Source organism: Lagenorhynchus albirostris, chromosome 19, assembly GCF_949774975.1.
Source record: "Lagenorhynchus albirostris chromosome 19, mLagAlb1.1, whole genome shotgun sequence".
In the NCBI taxonomy this organism is placed as follows: domain Eukaryota; kingdom Metazoa; phylum Chordata; class Mammalia; order Artiodactyla; family Delphinidae; genus Lagenorhynchus; species Lagenorhynchus albirostris.
Genome location: NC_083113.1, coordinates 8,357,359 through 8,374,152, shown reverse-complemented (window position 1 = coordinate 8,374,152; position 16,794 = coordinate 8,357,359). Strand labels below are relative to the sequence as shown.

Sequence of the window (16,794 nt, the reverse complement as noted above, 5' to 3'; positions counted from 1 at the left end):
GGGAATCGGAGTGGAGGAAAACTCAAGATGGAGGAGTGGTGGGTTTTCCTTGGGGAAGGGTGGGGGTCTGGGTCTGGTGAGATAGGGAACCCCAGAACTTGGGGTCTTAGAGTTCTCTGGAATGGCCAAGGGGCGGGATCTTTTTGAAACCTCTCAGGTCTGAGGGTGCCTCTCTCAGGACTGGGTGGTCCTAGACGGGCCTCAGGGGCAAAGCCTGGGCATAATTTCCAGTTTCTGGGGGAGGTCCCTGGGGGAGATTCCAGACTGAGGGAATCTCAAGGGCATCGGGCACAGGCATTGTCTCAGGTTCTGGGTAGCTCAGAGGGGAAGTTTGGGTCTGCGATTTGGGGGAGATGGTGCTCAAGGTTGGGGAAGGCGGCACCTAGGGGGGTGGGGGGCCCATGAGAGTGCTTAGGGTCTGGATGGGGTGACTCTTCTGGATTTAGAGTGCTCCCAGGAGGCACCCACGGTCAAATCAGTAGGGAAGCGGGGTCTTGGGTACTGGGGGTAGGGGTGGTGGGTCTCAAGATACAAGTACAGGAGGAATGTCCCTCATGTAGTGGGTGGAGGCCCTGAGGGGCTCAGGGTCACATCTGAGGGGGACTTTTTTAAGATTAGAAGGCCTCACAGGAGGGTTTCAGTGATGGATCGAGGGGAAACCGGGGTCTCAGGGATCCCGCAAAGGGCTCAGTTCTGGGTCCCGGGGGCACCCCCCCCGGGTGAGGGCCCACTACCTGGATGAACTGGATGGTCAGCGCGCTCTTGCCCACGCCGCCGCCGCCCACGACCACCAGCTTGTGTGTCTCGCTGGGTGGGGGGTCCCCGGGCCCCGGCCCCCCGCCCCGGGGCCGCCCCCGCCCTGTCCCGGGACGCCGCCCCGCTGCTCATGTCGCCACCGCTGCCGCTGCCGCCGCTACCGCCTGGGGGGGAGCCGGGCGGGGCCTAGGGGCGGGCCACGCTAATAGGCTACTGCATAATCATGAACTCCAGCAAGAAGGGCTAGTATCTCGGGACACTTAAGAAGGAGGCAAGGCCAGGGAAAAGGAGGAGCTATGATAATAAGAGTAGGGGAACGGCGGTCGCTGAGAAGGGGAATTCCAAATGGGGCGGGGACACGCTAATAAGAGAACTGGGCTCACCCCGAGCGGCGCCACGCGCTCTCGGCTGGCCGGCCGTCTGGGGGCGGGGATATGCTAATAAGCTCTCATTCTCTCTTCCCGATGGGTCGGGAAGATAGCTCGGGGTGGGGCTATGCAAATGAGGAACCCCGTGATGCAGTTTCTCAGGGCACCATCTCCGAGGCCTTGTTCCAGTAGGCGGAGCTCGCGGACTCGCGCGCGGCCGTATATAGGCGCGCTCCGAGAAAGTAGCAAGTCCTGAGGGGTAGCTCAACCTCCGTCCTGGGATCCTAGCCAAGCTCCCAACGCGGGCGTCTGGGCTGGATGCTGCAGGCTCCGCCCGCTAAGGGACCCAGGTTTCCGGTTCCCGCTGTCCCAGCCAAGCGGAAGACAGACTGGGAGGGAAGATGGGGCCCTGGAGGGGGGACAGCGGGTAACTGGGCAGGGAGGGGCCGTGAGATCACTGCATTCCTAATCCATGAGCCAGTTCGCCCAAGCCGGGATGCCTGGATTATGCCTGGTCTACGGTCAGGATTTCTGGGTCTTGAAGGAGGAGGAAGCTGAGAGCCCAGACCCCTAGGAATACCTAGGAGAGAATAGGGCTGGAAGCTTGGACTCCTGGGTCCCCAGAAGGAGGGGACCTGGAGGTCCTTACTACTAGGTTCGGTAAAGGAGGGAAGCTGAGGGCCCAGACTCTTGGATCCAGAGGTTGGAGAGGCTGGGGACCCAAAATTCTGGATCCGAGGGAGTTAGGATGGGGAACCCGAACACTCGGGTTAGTGTAAGGTAGTTGTTTGAGACCAGGAATGGTCTGAGGATGGCTTGAGGGCCCGACTCCTGGATTTAACAGGAAGGAGGGCTCGGCTTCTGAGTCCCAGGGAGGAGGGAAATGTGAGTCCGGACTCCTCTGTTCTGAGTGAGAGGAATCGGAATTTGGACTTTTTCTGTCCTAAATGAGGAGGATGCTGTAGGGCTGCGCTCCTTGGTTCTAAATTTAGAGAGAAATTGGTATCGGGATTCTGGGATCCCTAGAATGTGGGCGGGCAACTCCCAGCTTGTCCTGTGTTGTTTTTTTTTTTTTTTTTCCTACGGCCCACTCCTTGGAACTACAACTCCCTCGCATCTGTCACGCTGACCGCTCTTTCCGTCACTTCCTTTTCCGCCGCTCTTTCCGCGCGCGTGCTGGGTACTTTGGGGCCTAATCGCGGCCTACCGCAACCCCGCCCACTTCACCCCTCACCCCGCTTGCTGTCCCCGCGCAGCGGAGGCGACGCGCGGACTACGCCTCCCGGCGTGCGTCGCGCGCACCCGGCCTATGTGTCCTATTGGGTGCTGGGAAACTGAGTCCGGAGCCTTCCCACCAGCCTTCACGGCACCGTGCTCGATACTTGAAGTCCCGGCAAGCTCGGCGGTGTTTTAGCTCCACCCCTCTCCTCCCTCTGCTCGCGAGCCCCGCCCCAGCCCGCCCCGCCCCGCGCCGGGGCCGGAGCCGCAGCCCGAGCGGCGGGGTAAGATGGCGGCGGCGGTCCGGGCCGCGGGGCTCGGGCCTATCGGGGTGGGCGGGGCGGAGTCGGGTTGCTAGTTTGTCCCGGGGTCCTCCCGGCACGCCGCAGGGCCTAGAGGGCTTAGCGGGTCGGCCTCGGGCCTGGTAGCCGCGGCGGCGCCTGGCGCCGAGCGGAGGGCCTTCTGAAGGCCCCGGGACGCGTCTGTGGTCCCGGGGGGCATCTACGGGGCGTCCCCGAGAGGATTGGGGGCGTCCACAGGGCCTGGACTGAGACTGAAGCCTGCCTTCCATCATATAGCTGGCTTGGGTCATTTTTGTAGGCACTGTTGATCGTCTTTATGAGCTGACCGGAGGCTAGGGTCTGTTTAGAGGGTTCTGGGGCCATCTTGAGATCTTGAGATATGTCCCGGGGTGAAGGTGATCTGCAAGAGCTGGGGAGTATCTGCAGAGCCAACTATAGCGCCTAGGGTATGTCTGTTAGGGCTGGGAAGTGTCTACATGTGCTGACCTGAGGATGCGGCTCACCTACAGGGGTCTGGGGCCATATAGCTGGGCCTGGAAGAACTGTTCCAGGGATAGGAAGTCTTTTATAGATACCCAGAGGAGCGGGATGTACCCACGAAGGGAGAGAGGCAAATACTGAGATGTTCTGAGAGGCCTGGATGGGTCTCCAGCTGTCTGGGGAGTGTCTAGTCTGGGTGACAGGAGGCTGGGGGCAGTTAGAAGAACCTGGAACCATCTAGGTGGCTTTGAGTGTGACTGCAAATTCGAATGCCTTTGGGGGGGCCATATAATTGCATGGAGAATAAGACAATGAAGAGTATTGGAAAATTTGCCCAGCTGTATTGTACTTGCCCTTAGAAAGTAATTCAAATGCACAATGTTGAAAAATTCTGCGTGGCCCTGGGGCTACAGAGAGCGTTAGAATTAGTCCTCCTTGGTCTGGGAAAGTCTATAGGATCATCTAGACTCCTCTAGTGCTGTGATTTTCAAACTCTTTTGACCTTGATCTACAGTGAGAAATACATTTTTTCATTGAGACCTAGTGTACACCGTCATATGAATTTCATACCCAAGTCCCATTAATTAGTATTTTCATTTACTTGTGATGTATTGTGAAGAATCTTCTACTGTGTTCGATTTGCTTTGATAACAAGCTATTTGTAAAGCACTGAACTGCTATCAAGTTTATAGTTTGGGAAACTGATCTAGAGGGACCTAGCAGCGTCTGCAGAGGCTTCTCAGGTATAAAAGATCTAAGGAGCCGGGGGTGTGTCTGCAAATCCCGGGGCATGTGTGAATGGGCAAGGGAGGATGTTCATTCTACAGAGGGTTTGGGGCTCTGTGGGTCTGTAGTCAGCACATCTTGATTAAGCTTCTCTTACGTGACAGCGCTGTTCTACATAGCGTGTGCTCCCCCCACCCCCACCCAGGTGCCGAAGAGCAGCGCCAGGGCTGGGAACTGTCCAGAGGGGCTTATCAGGGTGAGAGTTGTCTGTGGGAGTTCGGGAAGGAACTGCAAGCTCTTAGAGAGCCAGGAGGCAGCATGGGAGAGCTTTCTGAAAATCTGGTACGAGGGAGACCAGGGCCGAGATCTTTTTTTTTTTTTTTTTTTGGCAGGTATGCAACCGAGGGTGTAGGGGAGACCGAAGTAGGGGAAACCTGGGCGTTAAAGGCCGATGATAGGGCTTCCCTGGTGGTGCAGTGGTTGAGAGTCCGCCTGCTGACGCAGGGGACACGGGTTCGTGCCCCGGTCCGGGAAGATCCCACGTGCCGCGGAGCGGCTGCGCCCGTGAGCCATGGCCGGTGAGCCTGCGCGTCCGGAGCCTGTGCTCCGCAACGGGAGAGGCCCGTGTACCGCAAAAAATATTGTTACTCTGTATATAGCCCATGATAATTATTGTTACTCTGTATTGTTACTCTGTGTCAGGAGTTTGTCTCCTTTCAATTCTCACAGGCTTTCTCTGACTTAGATACTCCTATTGGGCCCACTTAGAGCTAAGCACACGGCGTTGAGGGTTAGGGGTTTTGAAGCTTTCTAGGAACTGTGGGACCAGATATTTATTGTCTTCAGAGTAGGAGACTTGACAGTTGCAGGGAAGCCTATAGCTGAAATCTTCGTATTTTCTGAAGCCCTAATCAAAATCCCCATCAGTCTGAAGAGTGATTTTTCACCTTCTGTATAACCTAAGAATTTCTGTGACATGGCAAAGCCTTGCGCCGCACTTCCACACAAGGGGCAGACAGGTGATCGGAGGGTGCTCCCTGTGGCGTCTAGTGGACAGCATTCCTGAAGTTCGTGTTTTCGTTTTCAAAGTGGCGTACTGGTTTTGTAGCTCATTCTATTGTAGCTTCATCCTCTGTGTGTAAATACATTTTGTTGGGTCCCTCACCATCGAGGAGAATCGATGCTTTAGGAAGTGGCGTGGTGTTTGAGGCGCACCCAGCACACTGGCACGTATCTCGGTTTGGGAAAGGTGGGTTTATGAGACAGCGGGGCAGTGTCTGAAATCACAGCTCAACAGAAAAGAGTCTTGGCTCCCATGAAGGCAGGCTCCCGTGAGGTCTTAAAGGGGGAAGGTGCGGGAACTGGGGAGGGGTGTGTGGAAGTAGGCCGGGAAGGCCTCCCTTTGGCAGAGGAGGCAACAAATTCAGACAAGGGAAGAGGGTTGCTCCAGTCCCTCTAGTGTCTGCACTGGGCCTGGTACTTGCCCGGGCCTGGGATGCGGTGGAGGAGAGGAGGGATGCTGAAGGGGATACAGTGTTGGAGGCCCCTGAGGTCTTCATGTCCGTCCTCTCCTTCCGCCACCTGGCACCACCGTGCCCTGCCCACCAGCCTCTACTCCAGAGTCTCCCCCGCCTCCACCACCAGGTGACCATGGAGGAAGAAGATGAGTCTCGAGGGAAGACAGAGGAGTCAGGCGAGGATCGGGGTGACGGTCCGCCAGACAGAGACCCTACGCTTTCTCCTTCTGCTTTTATCTTGGTGAGGCAGCCAGATGCCTGGGGCCGAGGGAGGGAGGGGCCGGGAGTCCAGATTCCAGGGCCCTGACTCCTGGACCCTTGGGAAAGGAGGGGTTGGGGGGCCAGGACTCTTGGCCTGTCTGTAGGGTTTGAGTCTGGTTGTAGGGGTGTCTGGAATGGCTGTCTCCCAGCAGCAGAGCTTGTGACCTTCCGCATGCATCCCCTGACTGCTCTTTCTTTCCACCCCCTTCACCCTCACTTTTCCTTCAGCGGGCCATTCAGCAGGCTGTGGGAAGTTCCCTGCAGGGGGACCTGCCAAATGATAAAGGTATGACAGCTTCTGGTTCTTCCCAGCCCCCTGCCCCGGCTCTGCATTCTTTCTCCTAATCTCGTTCATATGCGCTTTCCCGAGGCCGCCTGGGCGCCACCCTGTGCTGGCACAGGGAGCCCAAGATGGCTGGGACTCTGGCCGTCTTGCAGGGGCTCACAGTCTGGCAGAGGGGAGACACAGTCCCAGCACAGAGGTAGCCCGAGGCACCGCGAGAGGGCAGGAGGCCCAGCTAAGCCGCTGTGGAGGGAGATGGGGTCCAGGAAGGCTTCAGTGAGGAGGTGACAGGGGACCTGTGTCTCTAAGGCTGTTGAGCATTGTCTGGTGAAGAGGAAAGCCTGATAGGTGGGGGCGGCACCAGCAGGCACACAGCACAGGGACCACGTTGCTGGACCGAGTTGTGGGTCTTTGGGGCTGGTGGGCAGAGGATGTTGGTGGGAAGGGAAGCAGGATTGCTCCATGGGGACTGGGTCACAGCAAGGCTTAAAGGCCAAGCTGACTTGTCTGGACTTCATCCTGAGGGTGGCTGGGAGGACAAATGGGTGAGAGAGTTGGTGCCTCAAAAGGGTGTTGGGAAGTCCTTCTGGGACCCAGGTTGGGAAGCGGTTGGATGGAGGCCGGGAGAGTAGGCAGGAGCTTGGTTCCTTTGTCAAGAGCTAGGCAGGCTCTTTTTCCTCTGCCAAGCAAGGTCTCTGCAACTAGTCCCCTGTCTCCAAACCCCATGCAAATCTCTCTCCAGATGGTTCTCGGTGTCATGGCCTTCGATGGAGGCGCTGTCGGAGCCCACGTTCAGAGCCCCGTTCCCAGGAATCAGGGGGGACTGACACGGCTTCTGTGAGTAAGAAGAGGGGGCTAGGGACCTGGACTTCTGGGGCTGGGGGAGGAAGCTCACTGGGGCCTGGATCCCTGAAATGGGGAAATGGAGTTGGGGACCCAGGCTTCTGTGTCTGGGGTGCTGATTGGGGGCAGTGTTGGAGGCTCTGAGGCCTGGTCCTTTGGGTCCTGGAGGCAGTCAGGTTGAGGAGTCAGTTGGATCCTCGTGTTCTCATGGGGTCTCAGATGTCTGGGTTACTGAGAGCTTAGGGCCTGTGTGGGCCCTCACACAAGCAGGGACAGGGTGGAGCCCCTCCTGGCCTATTCCAGGTGTTGGACGTGGCTGCCGATGGCCTCCTCGCGGGGCTGGTGAGCATCCTGGATCCCCCGGATACCTGGGTTCCCAGCCACCTGGACCTGCGGCCTGGCGAGTGAGTATCTGGGCAGCTGGAGTGGGAGAGGCCCCTGTCGTGGGAGTCGGACGCACCTCTGAGGCTCACTCATCCCCTGTCTTGCAGAAGCGAGGACATGCTGGAGCTGGTGGCCGAGGTCCGAATTGGGGACAGGGATCCAGTCCCCCTTCCTGTACCCAGCCTGCTGCCCCGTGTCAGGGCCTGGAGGACGGGCAAAACGGGTATGTGGGACCAGGGCTGAGTTGGCAGGCAGTCAGCCTCGGCGTCGCGTGAGCGTTAGCTGTTGTTGGTAGTAGTAGCGGTGCTGAGTACGTCATTTAGACAAAATCTGTACTGTCATGTCTTTCTCCTGTTAGACTTAAGTAAAGGTTGTATGCACGTGCAGATGTAATTAAAGTTAAAACTGATGTGAGAGCTACCATGTGGGAGCAGTTAGCGTGCGTCCGGGGCTTCTGAATATCAGTGTAACTGCGTTAGGAATTCGTCTCCCCAGGACGGGGGACTGTCAGCATCTCCGACTCCAGGAAGAGAAGAGTCTGAAAGAGGGAAGTCTCTTGCTCGAGGTGGCACAGCCAGTTGCTTAGTGGTGGCCCTGAGCCCGGGGCCTTCTGTGTGTAAAGTGCAAGTTTTTGACTTCTGCGATGTGCACCTGCCCGAGGGAGAGTCTGCTCCCTAGCGCTGCTGCACACGGTGGTAAGCCCCTGAGCAGTGTAGAGCAGAGGGTCTCAAACTCGAAAGGGCATCAGAATCACCACGGAGGACTTGTTAATCCATAGGTCACTAGGCCCATCCCCAGGGTTTCTGATGCAGCAGGCCTGGAGTTGGTAGGGCCCGGGAATTTGCATTTCTAACTAACTCCCCAGTGATGCTGCTGCAGATCCCCCGGGACCCTGATGAGAACCCTGGGTTTAGACTTCCCTTCTGCCACGTAATATCTGGGGAGGGGTGGAGGGGAGAGGAAGACGTAGCAGAAGGTCAGCGACGAGCAACTGTTCTGCCAGAGGCTTGCACACCCTCTGAACCAGTTCACGTTTTCCTTGTCCTTTTTTTTTTTTAAGATTTAACTTTATGTATTTTTGGCTGTGTCGGGTCTACACTGCTGCGCGTGGGCTTTCTCTAGCTGTGGCAAGCAGGGGGCCACTCTTCACTGCAGTGGTGGCTTCTCCTGTTGGTGGAGCACCGGCTCTAGGCGCGTGGGCTTCAGTAATTGTGGCTCACGGGCTCTAGAGCGCAGGCTCAGTAGCTGTGGTGCATGGGCTTAGTTGCTCTGCGGCATGTGGGATCTTCCTGGACCAGGGCTCGAACCCGTGTCCCCTGCATTGGCAGGAGGATTCTTAACCACTGCGCCACCAGGGAAGTCCCATCCTCGTCCTTTCTTTTTTCTCACAGATCTGGGGTGACTTACTTATCCTTTAGGCTCAGGGGACATGGTGCCTGGGGCCTACCATGCTCTTAGGGGGCCGCCACACTCTTAGGGGCCCACAAAAGTATTTTCATTTCTTTTATTATTTTTTTAAATTTTACTTATTTATTTGGCCGCACCGCATGGCTTGTGGGATCTCAGTTCCCCAACCAGGGATTGAACCGGGCCTCAACAGTGAAAGCCCAGAATCCTAACGACTAGGCCACCAGGGAACTCCCTCTTCATTTCTTTTAAAACCAGAAGCCATAGGGGATAAGTAAACAAGTGAGTGGGACAGGGTTCCAATCAAATGTTATTTACAAAAACAGGTGATGTGTGGGATTTGGCCCTTGGGCTTTAAGTGCTATCCATAGCTGTGTCTGGAACCTAATAGCTGTTTTCAGCAGGACTCTGGGGTTATGTTTTGGGTTTTTGTTGTTGTTGTTGTTTTAAAATATTTATTTATTTTGGCTGTGCCAGGTCTTAGTTGTGGCGTGCGGGATTTTTTTTTTTTTTTTTTTTTTTTTTTTTTTTTTTAGTTGCAGCATGAGGACTCTTAGTTGCGGCATGTATACGGGATATAGTTCCTCGACCAGGGATCAAACCCGGGCCCCCTCCATTGGGAGCACGGAGTCTTACCCACTGGACCACCAGGGAAGTCCCTGTGTTTTGTTTTCTTATTCCAAGTGTTTTTTGGTCTTCGTTTGGAAAATACTAAGAACGCAAGAAGAACTCACCCATAGTCCTTTAAAAAAAACTATTTATAAGGAAGCGGATGTCTCGAGTTTGCAGACTGCTACGATCTGCAGACGTGGTTTTTGCCTCAGGTGGTGGTAATAACAGCCCGGGTAGTCAGAGTTCGTGCTCAGCAAGTCCTTGAAGGCAGGGATTTTTGTCTCTTGTTTGCGGTTCTGTTCTATACCCCAAGCCGCGTCTGTCAGATTGATGATCAGAAAAAATGTGTTGAATGAATGAGCAAACTCCCCTTTTATAGATGAGGAAACCAAGGCAGACAGCAGTTGAGTTGCTTGCCCTCGGGCATATTGCGGGAGAGGGCTGGAGCCTGGGATCCGGGTGGGGAGGTGGCTCCGGTGCTGCCTTCTTAGCCCCGGGCTTCCCTGGCATTGTTCATGTGACCATGCCGGCGTCCTTGCTGGGGCAGGATCCTGGCAGTTACATGTGGTTGAGAGAGTGGCCTCCAGACTCTGATGTGTGTGTCTGAATCCTGGCCCCGTCATCCGCCCCGGGGGCAGCCTCGATCAGTTGTCTCCACATGTGTGACTTGTGGTGCTGAGACCGTGGAGTGCTTCGAAAGCAAGGTCTCGGGAGGGCGGACAAAATAACGGAGGACAGCACGATGCCTGGCCCGGTCAGTGATGTCTGAGTCCCAAGCAGATGTCGCCCCTGGGATGGGGCTCATCACCGAGTGGCGGGGGCACGGTGAGGACTCGGGCTCTCAGGGCTCACCAGCTCTGCCACTTTCTGACTCTGGAGAGGGAGTTTCACCTTCTCAGCCTCACGTTAGGCCTCCTGTACAAAGGGATAGATTCCCTCAAGAGGCAGCCGGCTCATCAGGCCAGGGCTTGACCCCTGCAGGTGATCCTAGGTTGGAACCCTGGCTCTCCCATCCCAGCCTGTGCCTCCTGCGGGAACATCACTGCTGTCATTGGTCAGGGCGGTCTTGGGCCGCAGGCCAGCTTACATCTCTGGTAGATATGAGAGTGCGGGCTCGGAGGCCACACTGACCGAGTTTGCATCCTGACTCCCCCCTGCTGACTGTGCTCTAGGGGAAGATGCCACAGCTCTCTGTGCTGCAGTTTCCTCCTGGGACCCCGGGTCGCAGTACCTACAGCGTGGAGCGTAGGTACTGTTGTTAGGAGCATCTTATGTGTTGACACACGTGAAGCACTGGAAGCAGTGCCTGCTGGTGTGGCGAGTGCTGAGTGAGGGGGACCAGCAGATGGGGTGCTGACCTGCCTGCGGGCCCCTCCGCTGCACTGGGACAGGCACCTGACCGCCACCCTGTCTCCGCTCTTCCTTTGCAGTTTCTCCGCAGTCTCACTCTTCTCGACCCACCTGTGCCCGCCACCTCCTCACCTTGGGCACTGGAGACGGGGGCCCTGCTCCGCCCCCTGCCCCCTCCTCTGCCTCCTCTTCACCTTCCCCTTCCCCCTCATCATCCTCCCCTTCCCCGCCTCCCCCTCCACCACCCCCGGCCCCCCCGGCCCCTCCTGCACCCCGGTTTGATATCTATGACCCCTTCCACCCCACCGACGAGGCCTATTCCCCACCGCCTGCTCCAGAGCAGAAGTACGACCCCTTCGAGCCCACTGGCTCCAACCCCAGCTCATCGGCGGGGACCCCCTCACCTGAGGAGGAGGAGGAGGAGGAGGAAGAGGAGGAAGAGGAAGAAGAGGAAGAAGAGGAGGAGGAAGCCCTGTCCCAGAGCATCAGCCGCATCTCAGAGACCCTGGCGGGCATCTACGACGACAACAGCCTGAGCCAGGACTTCCCAGGTGACGAGAGCCCGGGCCCGGACCCCCAGCCCCTGCAGCCGACTCCAGCCCCTGGCACACCGCCCCAGGCCGACTCCACCCGGGCCGACGGAGCCACCCGCCGGCGCGTCTTTGTGGTGGGGACTGAGGCGGAGGCCTGTCGGGAAGGCAAGGTCTCCGTGGAGGTGGTGACGGCCGGTGGCGCCGCCCTCCCGCCCCCTCTGCTGCCACCGGGCGACTCAGAGATTGAGGAGGGCGAGATTGTCCAGCCTGAGGAGGAGCCCAGGATGGCGCTCTCCCTCTTCCGGGCCGGCGGCCGGGCCGCACGACCCCCTCCGGCGGCCCCGGCCCCCGCTGCGGCCCAGCCCCCGCCCCCGCCGCCCGCCCCCCGGGCCCCCGAGGGGGACGACTTCTTGTCTCTGCACGCGGAGTCCGACGGCGAGGGCGCCCTGCAGGTGGACCTTGGGGAGCCGGCCCCCGCCCCGCCCACCGTGGACGCGCGCTGGGGCGGTCTGGACCTGCGCCGCAAGATCCTGACCCAGCGGCGCGAGCGCTACCGGCAGCGCTCGCCCTCCCCGGCCGCCGCCCCCGCCTCCGCTGCCCCCACTGGCCCGCCCACCCGCAAGAAGTCGAGGCGGGAGCGCAAGAGGAGCGGCGGTGAGGCCAAGGAGGCCGCCTCGTCCTCCTCCGGCGCTCAGCCCGCCCCGCCGGCCCCGGCCTCCCCCTGGGACCCCAAGAAGCACCGCTCCCGGGACCGCAAGCCGGGCTCCCACGCCTCGTCGTCCGCCCGCCGCCGCTCGCGGTCCCGCTCCGCCCGCCGCCGCTCGCGGAGCACCGACCGGCGCCGCGGAGGCAGCCGCAGGTCCCGGTCTCGGGAGAAAAGGCGGCGGCGGCGGCGCTCGAACTCCCCGCCCCCGGCCACCTCCTCGTCGTCGTCTTCCAGGCGCGAGCGGCACCGCGGCAAGCACCGGGAAGGCGGCGGCAGCAAGAAGAAGAAGAAACGGTCGCGGTCCCGGGGCGAGAAGCGGTCTGGGGACAGTGAGAAGGGCCTTGCCCCGGCCCAGCCGCCCTCCGGCTCCACCTCCTTGGGCGGAGAGCGAGACAGCCGCCGCCGGGGGGCCGTGCCGCCCTCCATCCAGGACCTCACGGACCACGATCTCTTTGCCATCAAGCGGACCATCACCGTGGGCCGGCCGGACAAGCCTGACCCCCGAGGCCCCTCACCGGCTCCGGCCTCATCGCCCAAGCGCGAGGTCCTATACGACTCCGAGGGACTGAGCGCCGAGGAGCGGGGAGGCAAGAGCAGTGAGAAGGACCGGCGCCGCTCTGGGGCGGCCTCCTCCTCCTCTTCCTCCCGGGAGAAGGGATCACGACGGAAGGCACTGGATGGGGGGGATCGGGACCGGGACAGGGACAGAGATAGGGACAGGGACAGGTCATCCAAGAAGGCCCGGCCCCCCAAGGAGTTGGCGCCCTCTTCAGGGCCCCCGCCAAAGCCACCTGTCAGCAGCGGCTCAGGCTCCTCGTCCTCGTCGTCCTCCTCATCCTCCCGGAAGGTGAAGCTACAGTCCAAGGTGGCCGTTCTGATCCGAGAGGGTGTCAGCAGCACCACATCAGCCAAGGAGGCCACGTCTGCTGGCCTGGGCTCCATCGGAGTCAAGTTCAGCCGAGACCGAGAGAGCCGCTCCCCCTTCCTCAAGCCGGATGAGCGGGCCCCTACTGAGGTGGCCAAAGCAGCTCAGGGCAGCACCAAGCCCAAAAAGACCAAGGTCAAGGCCAAGGCTGGGGCCAAGAAAGCCAAGGGGACCAAGGGAAAGACCAAGCCATCCAAGACCAGGAAAAAGATCCGCAGCGGTGGGGGCAGTGGCGGTGGCGGCAGTGGCCCTGCGACGCTGAAGAAGTCCAAGGCGGACAGCTGCAGCCAGGCGGCGGGAGCCAAAGGGGCTGAGGAGACTTCCTGGTCCGGGGAAGAGCGGGCAGCCAAGGCCCCTAGCACCCCGCCCCCCAAGGCGGCCCCTCCACCCCCTGCTCTCACGCCCGACTCGCAGACTGTGGATAGCAGCTGCAAGACACCTGAGGTCTCCTTCCTGCCAGAAGAGGCCGCTGAGGAGGCTGGAGTCCGAGGTGGGGCGGAGGAGGAGGAGGAGGAGGAAGAGGAGGAGGAGGAGGAGGAGGAGGAGGAGCAGCAGCCGGCCACCAGCACGGCCACCAGCACGGCTGCGGCCGCTCCCAGCACCGCCCCTAGTGCGGGGTCCACGGCTGGCGACTCGGGGGCGGAGGATGGACCAGCCCCCCGTGTCTCCCAGCTGCCCACGCTGCCCCCACCCATGCCCTGGAACCTGCCCGCTGGTGTAGACTGCACTACCAGCGGTGTCCTGGCCTGTGAGTGTCCCCTGGGGGGGCCGGGGCACATTAGGGTGGACAGACAGGATCAGGGAGGAGGTCATGTGGGGACAAACTTGGAGGCAGTGGAGATACCTTGGAAGGGGTGGGTATAGTGACCAGGACTGGGAGGGCCTTGGGTGGGTAAGGGCCAGTCAGGGTCTGTCCAGAAGGCTCCACGATGTTTGGGTGCACTGGGAGAGCACTGGGCAGATGGGAGCAGCGGGCAGCCAGTTGAGCAGAGACTGGAGGAGTGGGGTGTGTCCTGGGGTCCACCTAGAGGTAGACTGGGGTAGGCTTGGTAGAGGGACTGGAATCGGGGAGCAGGGAGCAGTATCCCTTACGGGATGGCAGGAGCCTTTGCTAGACTGCAGAGGTGGGGAGAGAGGCTACGGGGGCTCGGGACCAACTCGTCACTGTGTGACCCTGGCCACACGCCACCCCCACCCCTGCCCCCCACACACCTCGAGTCCTAAGAACATACAGGGTGGGGGCTGGTTCTCTTGGTGGCTGAGGCCCCTTTTCCCAGTTATGAGCCTGAGACCTTATAGCCTGTCTGGGGGCCCGGGGCGGGAGGTGGCACGTGGCTGGGTGAGGGTCACCCTCTTGCGTCAACTCCCGATCCTTGTCGTCCACTCTCCACCTACTGCAGTGACTGCACTTCTCTTCAAGATGGAAGAAGCCAATCTGGCAAGCCGAGCAAAGGCCCAGGAGCTGATCCAGGCCACCAACCAGGTGGGCTTCCTTGGGGAAGAGTCCCCGCAGCCCCTTCTCTTGTCCCCTGTTTCGGGTTAGGAGAGGAACTTCAGCTCCCAGCAGGCTTTGGGGCAAGGTATCTGCCAGAAGAGGAGCCTGTTGCCTCTGGGACTGTTGGGAAATCAGGGTGGGAATAGGGGTACATGTTCCGTCCTCCCCTCCACCTCCCTTTGCTTATCCTCCAACCTTTTCCCACAGATCCTCAGCCACAGGAAGCCCCCCTCAAGTCTGGGGGTGACGCCAGCTCCTGTGCCCACCTCTCTGGGTCTGCCCCCTGGCCCCTCCAGCTACCTGCTCCCTGGCAGCCTCCCCCTGGGGGGCTGTGGCTCTACCCCTCCCACCCCCACTGGGCTGGCTGCAGCGTCTGACAAGAGAGAGGGCAGCAGCAGCTCCGAGGGACGTGGTGACACAGACAAGGTGAACTGGGCTTGGGAGAGGTGGGTTAGTGGTGACAGTTTTGCAGAGAACGCAGGCAGATACTGAGATGCAGGGGCCCGAGGAGAATGCCAGAGACTGATGCCAGCAGATGAGGACTTAGATAAAACTGAAATCACTAAATTGTAAGGAACTAAACTTTCACTTGATTAGATGATTGGGAAAGCGGTGCTAGACAGGTTTTTAAAGAATTTCGTATAGAGATGGGATGGAGGTAGGGAGAGAAAGAAAGAGATATGGATATAAACACACGCATGTTTATACATATATCTACTACAGTCTACTCTTTGGTCATCTATACCTCTCTCACCCCGATCTTTTTGTGTAAGGGGGGCTCGGGATGGTTTACAAACAAAAAATCAAGCATCTGTTCCTGGACGGAGGGAGGAAGAATGGGTGCAGGGCAAACAGGCCCCCCCTCCCCCCACTACATCTGGCTCCTCCTCCTGGGCCTTGGGGCTGTGTACCTATTGGGTGGGTCTGGTTGCTGGTCGCTATGGCCCTGTCACCAGATGATGGCGCTGCTCACCCTTTTCGCACCCCACATACAGAGCCAGAAGGAAAGCAGAACAAACCCCCGTGTTATAAGCCCCGTATAAACGGAGGTGGGGCCACAGCTTTGATGTGTACTTGTCCATGGCCTGTGCCATGGGCTGCGGGACAGGGACAGTACAGGCCCTGAGACGAGCAGCAGGTCCCTGTTCCGCCAGTGAGGCTGCCCTGTCTGTTCTCTGCCAACGTCCTCTCTCTCCACATATGAGACGGGTGCAGGACACAATCCCTTTCTCTTGGCCGCATATTTAGAAACCCACTCCTGTGGGGCTAGGGAGGCCTGAAGAGTCCCCCTGGGGTGGCCGTGGCTCCCCCAGCAGCTCACCCAACAGTTGGCATTCGTGTTTCATGGGAGATGTTGGCCCTGAAGGCTGGGGTGTCCTGCCCTTCCCAGGCCTCAGTTTACCTGCCCCCATCTTCTCTGGGATGGTAGGGAACAGCCGCCTGGCTCAGGTCTGTCTCCCTACCAGACTGTAAGGGCAGGGGACACATGGGTCCTGGTCATGGACTCCTGGGACAGCCCAGGGTCCAGCCTGGAGGAGATGCTAGTGACATTGAGAGGCCCAGGCCTGGCCTGGGGTCTGGGGCGACTGTAGCAAGGGGAGAACAGGGCAGACCCTAAGCAGGATTTCCACCTCTGGGAGTAGCTGGATGGTCAAGAAGTCTGAGCTGGTGGGCAGGTGAGTGGAGGTAGGGGTTCTGCAGTAACTCACCTGGCCTTTGCTGTCCCTTCTTCCCACTGTCGCCACCCCCGCCAGTATCTGAAGAAGCTGCACACGCAGGAGCGGGCAGTAGAGGAGGTGAAGCTGGCCATCAAGCCGTATTATCAGAAGAAGGACATCACCAAGGAGGAGTACAAGGACATCCTGAGGAAGGCCGTCCACAAGGTGGGGCCCAGAGGGGGACAAGATGCGCAGAGGTGGGGAGAGGATGAGACGGAGTGATGGACGCGAGCAGACAGGCGTACAGAGATGGGGAGACAGAGGGGCAGTGGGTCACTCTGGAAGGCGAGAGGGTGACAGGATGCCTCAAGCCCACCTGGGCCTGTTCTGCTGGCATCAGGGGGACAAGTAGGGATGTTGGCCTGGATTTTGGCGGAGGGGTTCCCATCCCAGTCCCCAGCTGTGCTCAGCAGTCCAGGTGCAGGGGACCATGGGGACTGGCAGTGACTGCAGCTGCCCCTTGCCCCCCAGATCTGCCACAGCAAAAGTGGGGAGATCAACCCAGTGAAGGTGAGCAACCTGGTGCGCGCCTACGTCCAACGCTACCGCTACTTCCGCAAGCACGGCCGCAAGCCAGGGGACCCTCCGGGGCCCCCACGGCCGCCCAAGGAGCCGGGACCCCCTGACAAGGGCGGCCCGGGCCTGCCCCTGCCCCCTCTCTGAGATCCCCAGCCGCCCCTTTCCTCCTTCGCTGTCTCTCTGGAATTCTGGACATATTTATGGCTCTGCCTCCCTACATCCCTCCCCTGTCAGTGGGATGATTGGGGGAGGGTTGCTGCGGGAAAGAGGAGAGCCCCCTGCCCAGCCCCACTGCCATCTCCCTCGCCCCAAGCCTGTGCCCATTGCCCCTCCCCTCTGTTCGTGCCCCTACCCCAGTTTCATTAAAGATTTCATGAAATGTTACCCCTGA

At 59.6% G+C, this 16,794-nt stretch overlaps 2 protein-coding genes and 1 long non-coding RNA gene across 13 annotated transcripts in view; 1 reads left to right on the top strand and 2 right to left on the bottom strand.

Moving 5' to 3' along the window:
* RRAS (RAS related) overlaps positions 1–2,843 on the bottom strand; it is a 3,642-nt gene extending 799 nt beyond the window's left edge. Inside the window, exons 1-2 of the mRNA XM_060132058.1 lie at positions 2,735–2,843; positions 629–880 (exon numbers count right to left, since the gene is read on the bottom strand). Coding sequence (XP_059988041.1) covers positions 629–880; positions 2,735–2,843 — 361 coding nt within the window. The remainder of the gene's footprint in view (positions 1–628; positions 881–2,734) is intronic.
* SCAF1 (SR-related CTD associated factor 1) overlaps positions 1–16,794 on the top strand; it is a 23,273-nt gene extending 6,479 nt beyond the window's left edge. The window contains exons 1-11 of one of the 11 annotated variants that reach the window (XM_060131701.1): positions 2,580–2,626; positions 5,495–5,608; positions 5,857–5,914; positions 6,654–6,748; positions 7,025–7,158; positions 7,246–7,361; positions 10,588–13,419; positions 14,072–14,154; positions 14,374–14,592; positions 15,921–16,049; positions 16,356–16,794. In XM_060131701.1, the coding sequence (XP_059987684.1) occupies positions 5,501–5,608; positions 5,857–5,914; positions 6,654–6,748; positions 7,025–7,158; positions 7,246–7,361; positions 10,588–13,419; positions 14,072–14,154; positions 14,374–14,592; positions 15,921–16,049; positions 16,356–16,547 (3,966 nt within the window). In that variant the 5' untranslated portion in view covers positions 2,580–2,626; positions 5,495–5,500 and the 3' untranslated portion in view covers positions 16,548–16,794. Of the gene's footprint in view, positions 1–2,579; positions 2,627–2,694; positions 3,868–4,468; positions 5,100–5,458; positions 5,609–5,856; positions 5,915–6,653; positions 6,749–7,024; positions 7,159–7,245; positions 7,362–9,115; positions 9,983–10,587; positions 13,420–14,071; positions 14,155–14,373; positions 14,593–15,920; positions 16,050–16,355 lie in introns of those variants that run through there. The other 10 variants (XM_060131703.1, XM_060131705.1, XM_060131704.1 and 7 more) reach the window with 10 other exon arrangements.
* Positions 9,285–16,336, bottom strand: LOC132510038 (uncharacterized). The gene is made up of 2 exons (XR_009537217.1): positions 13,884–16,336; positions 9,285–10,072 (listed from the first exon to the last, which is right to left on the bottom strand). It is a non-coding gene; the product is annotated as an uncharacterized LOC132510038 (long non-coding RNA).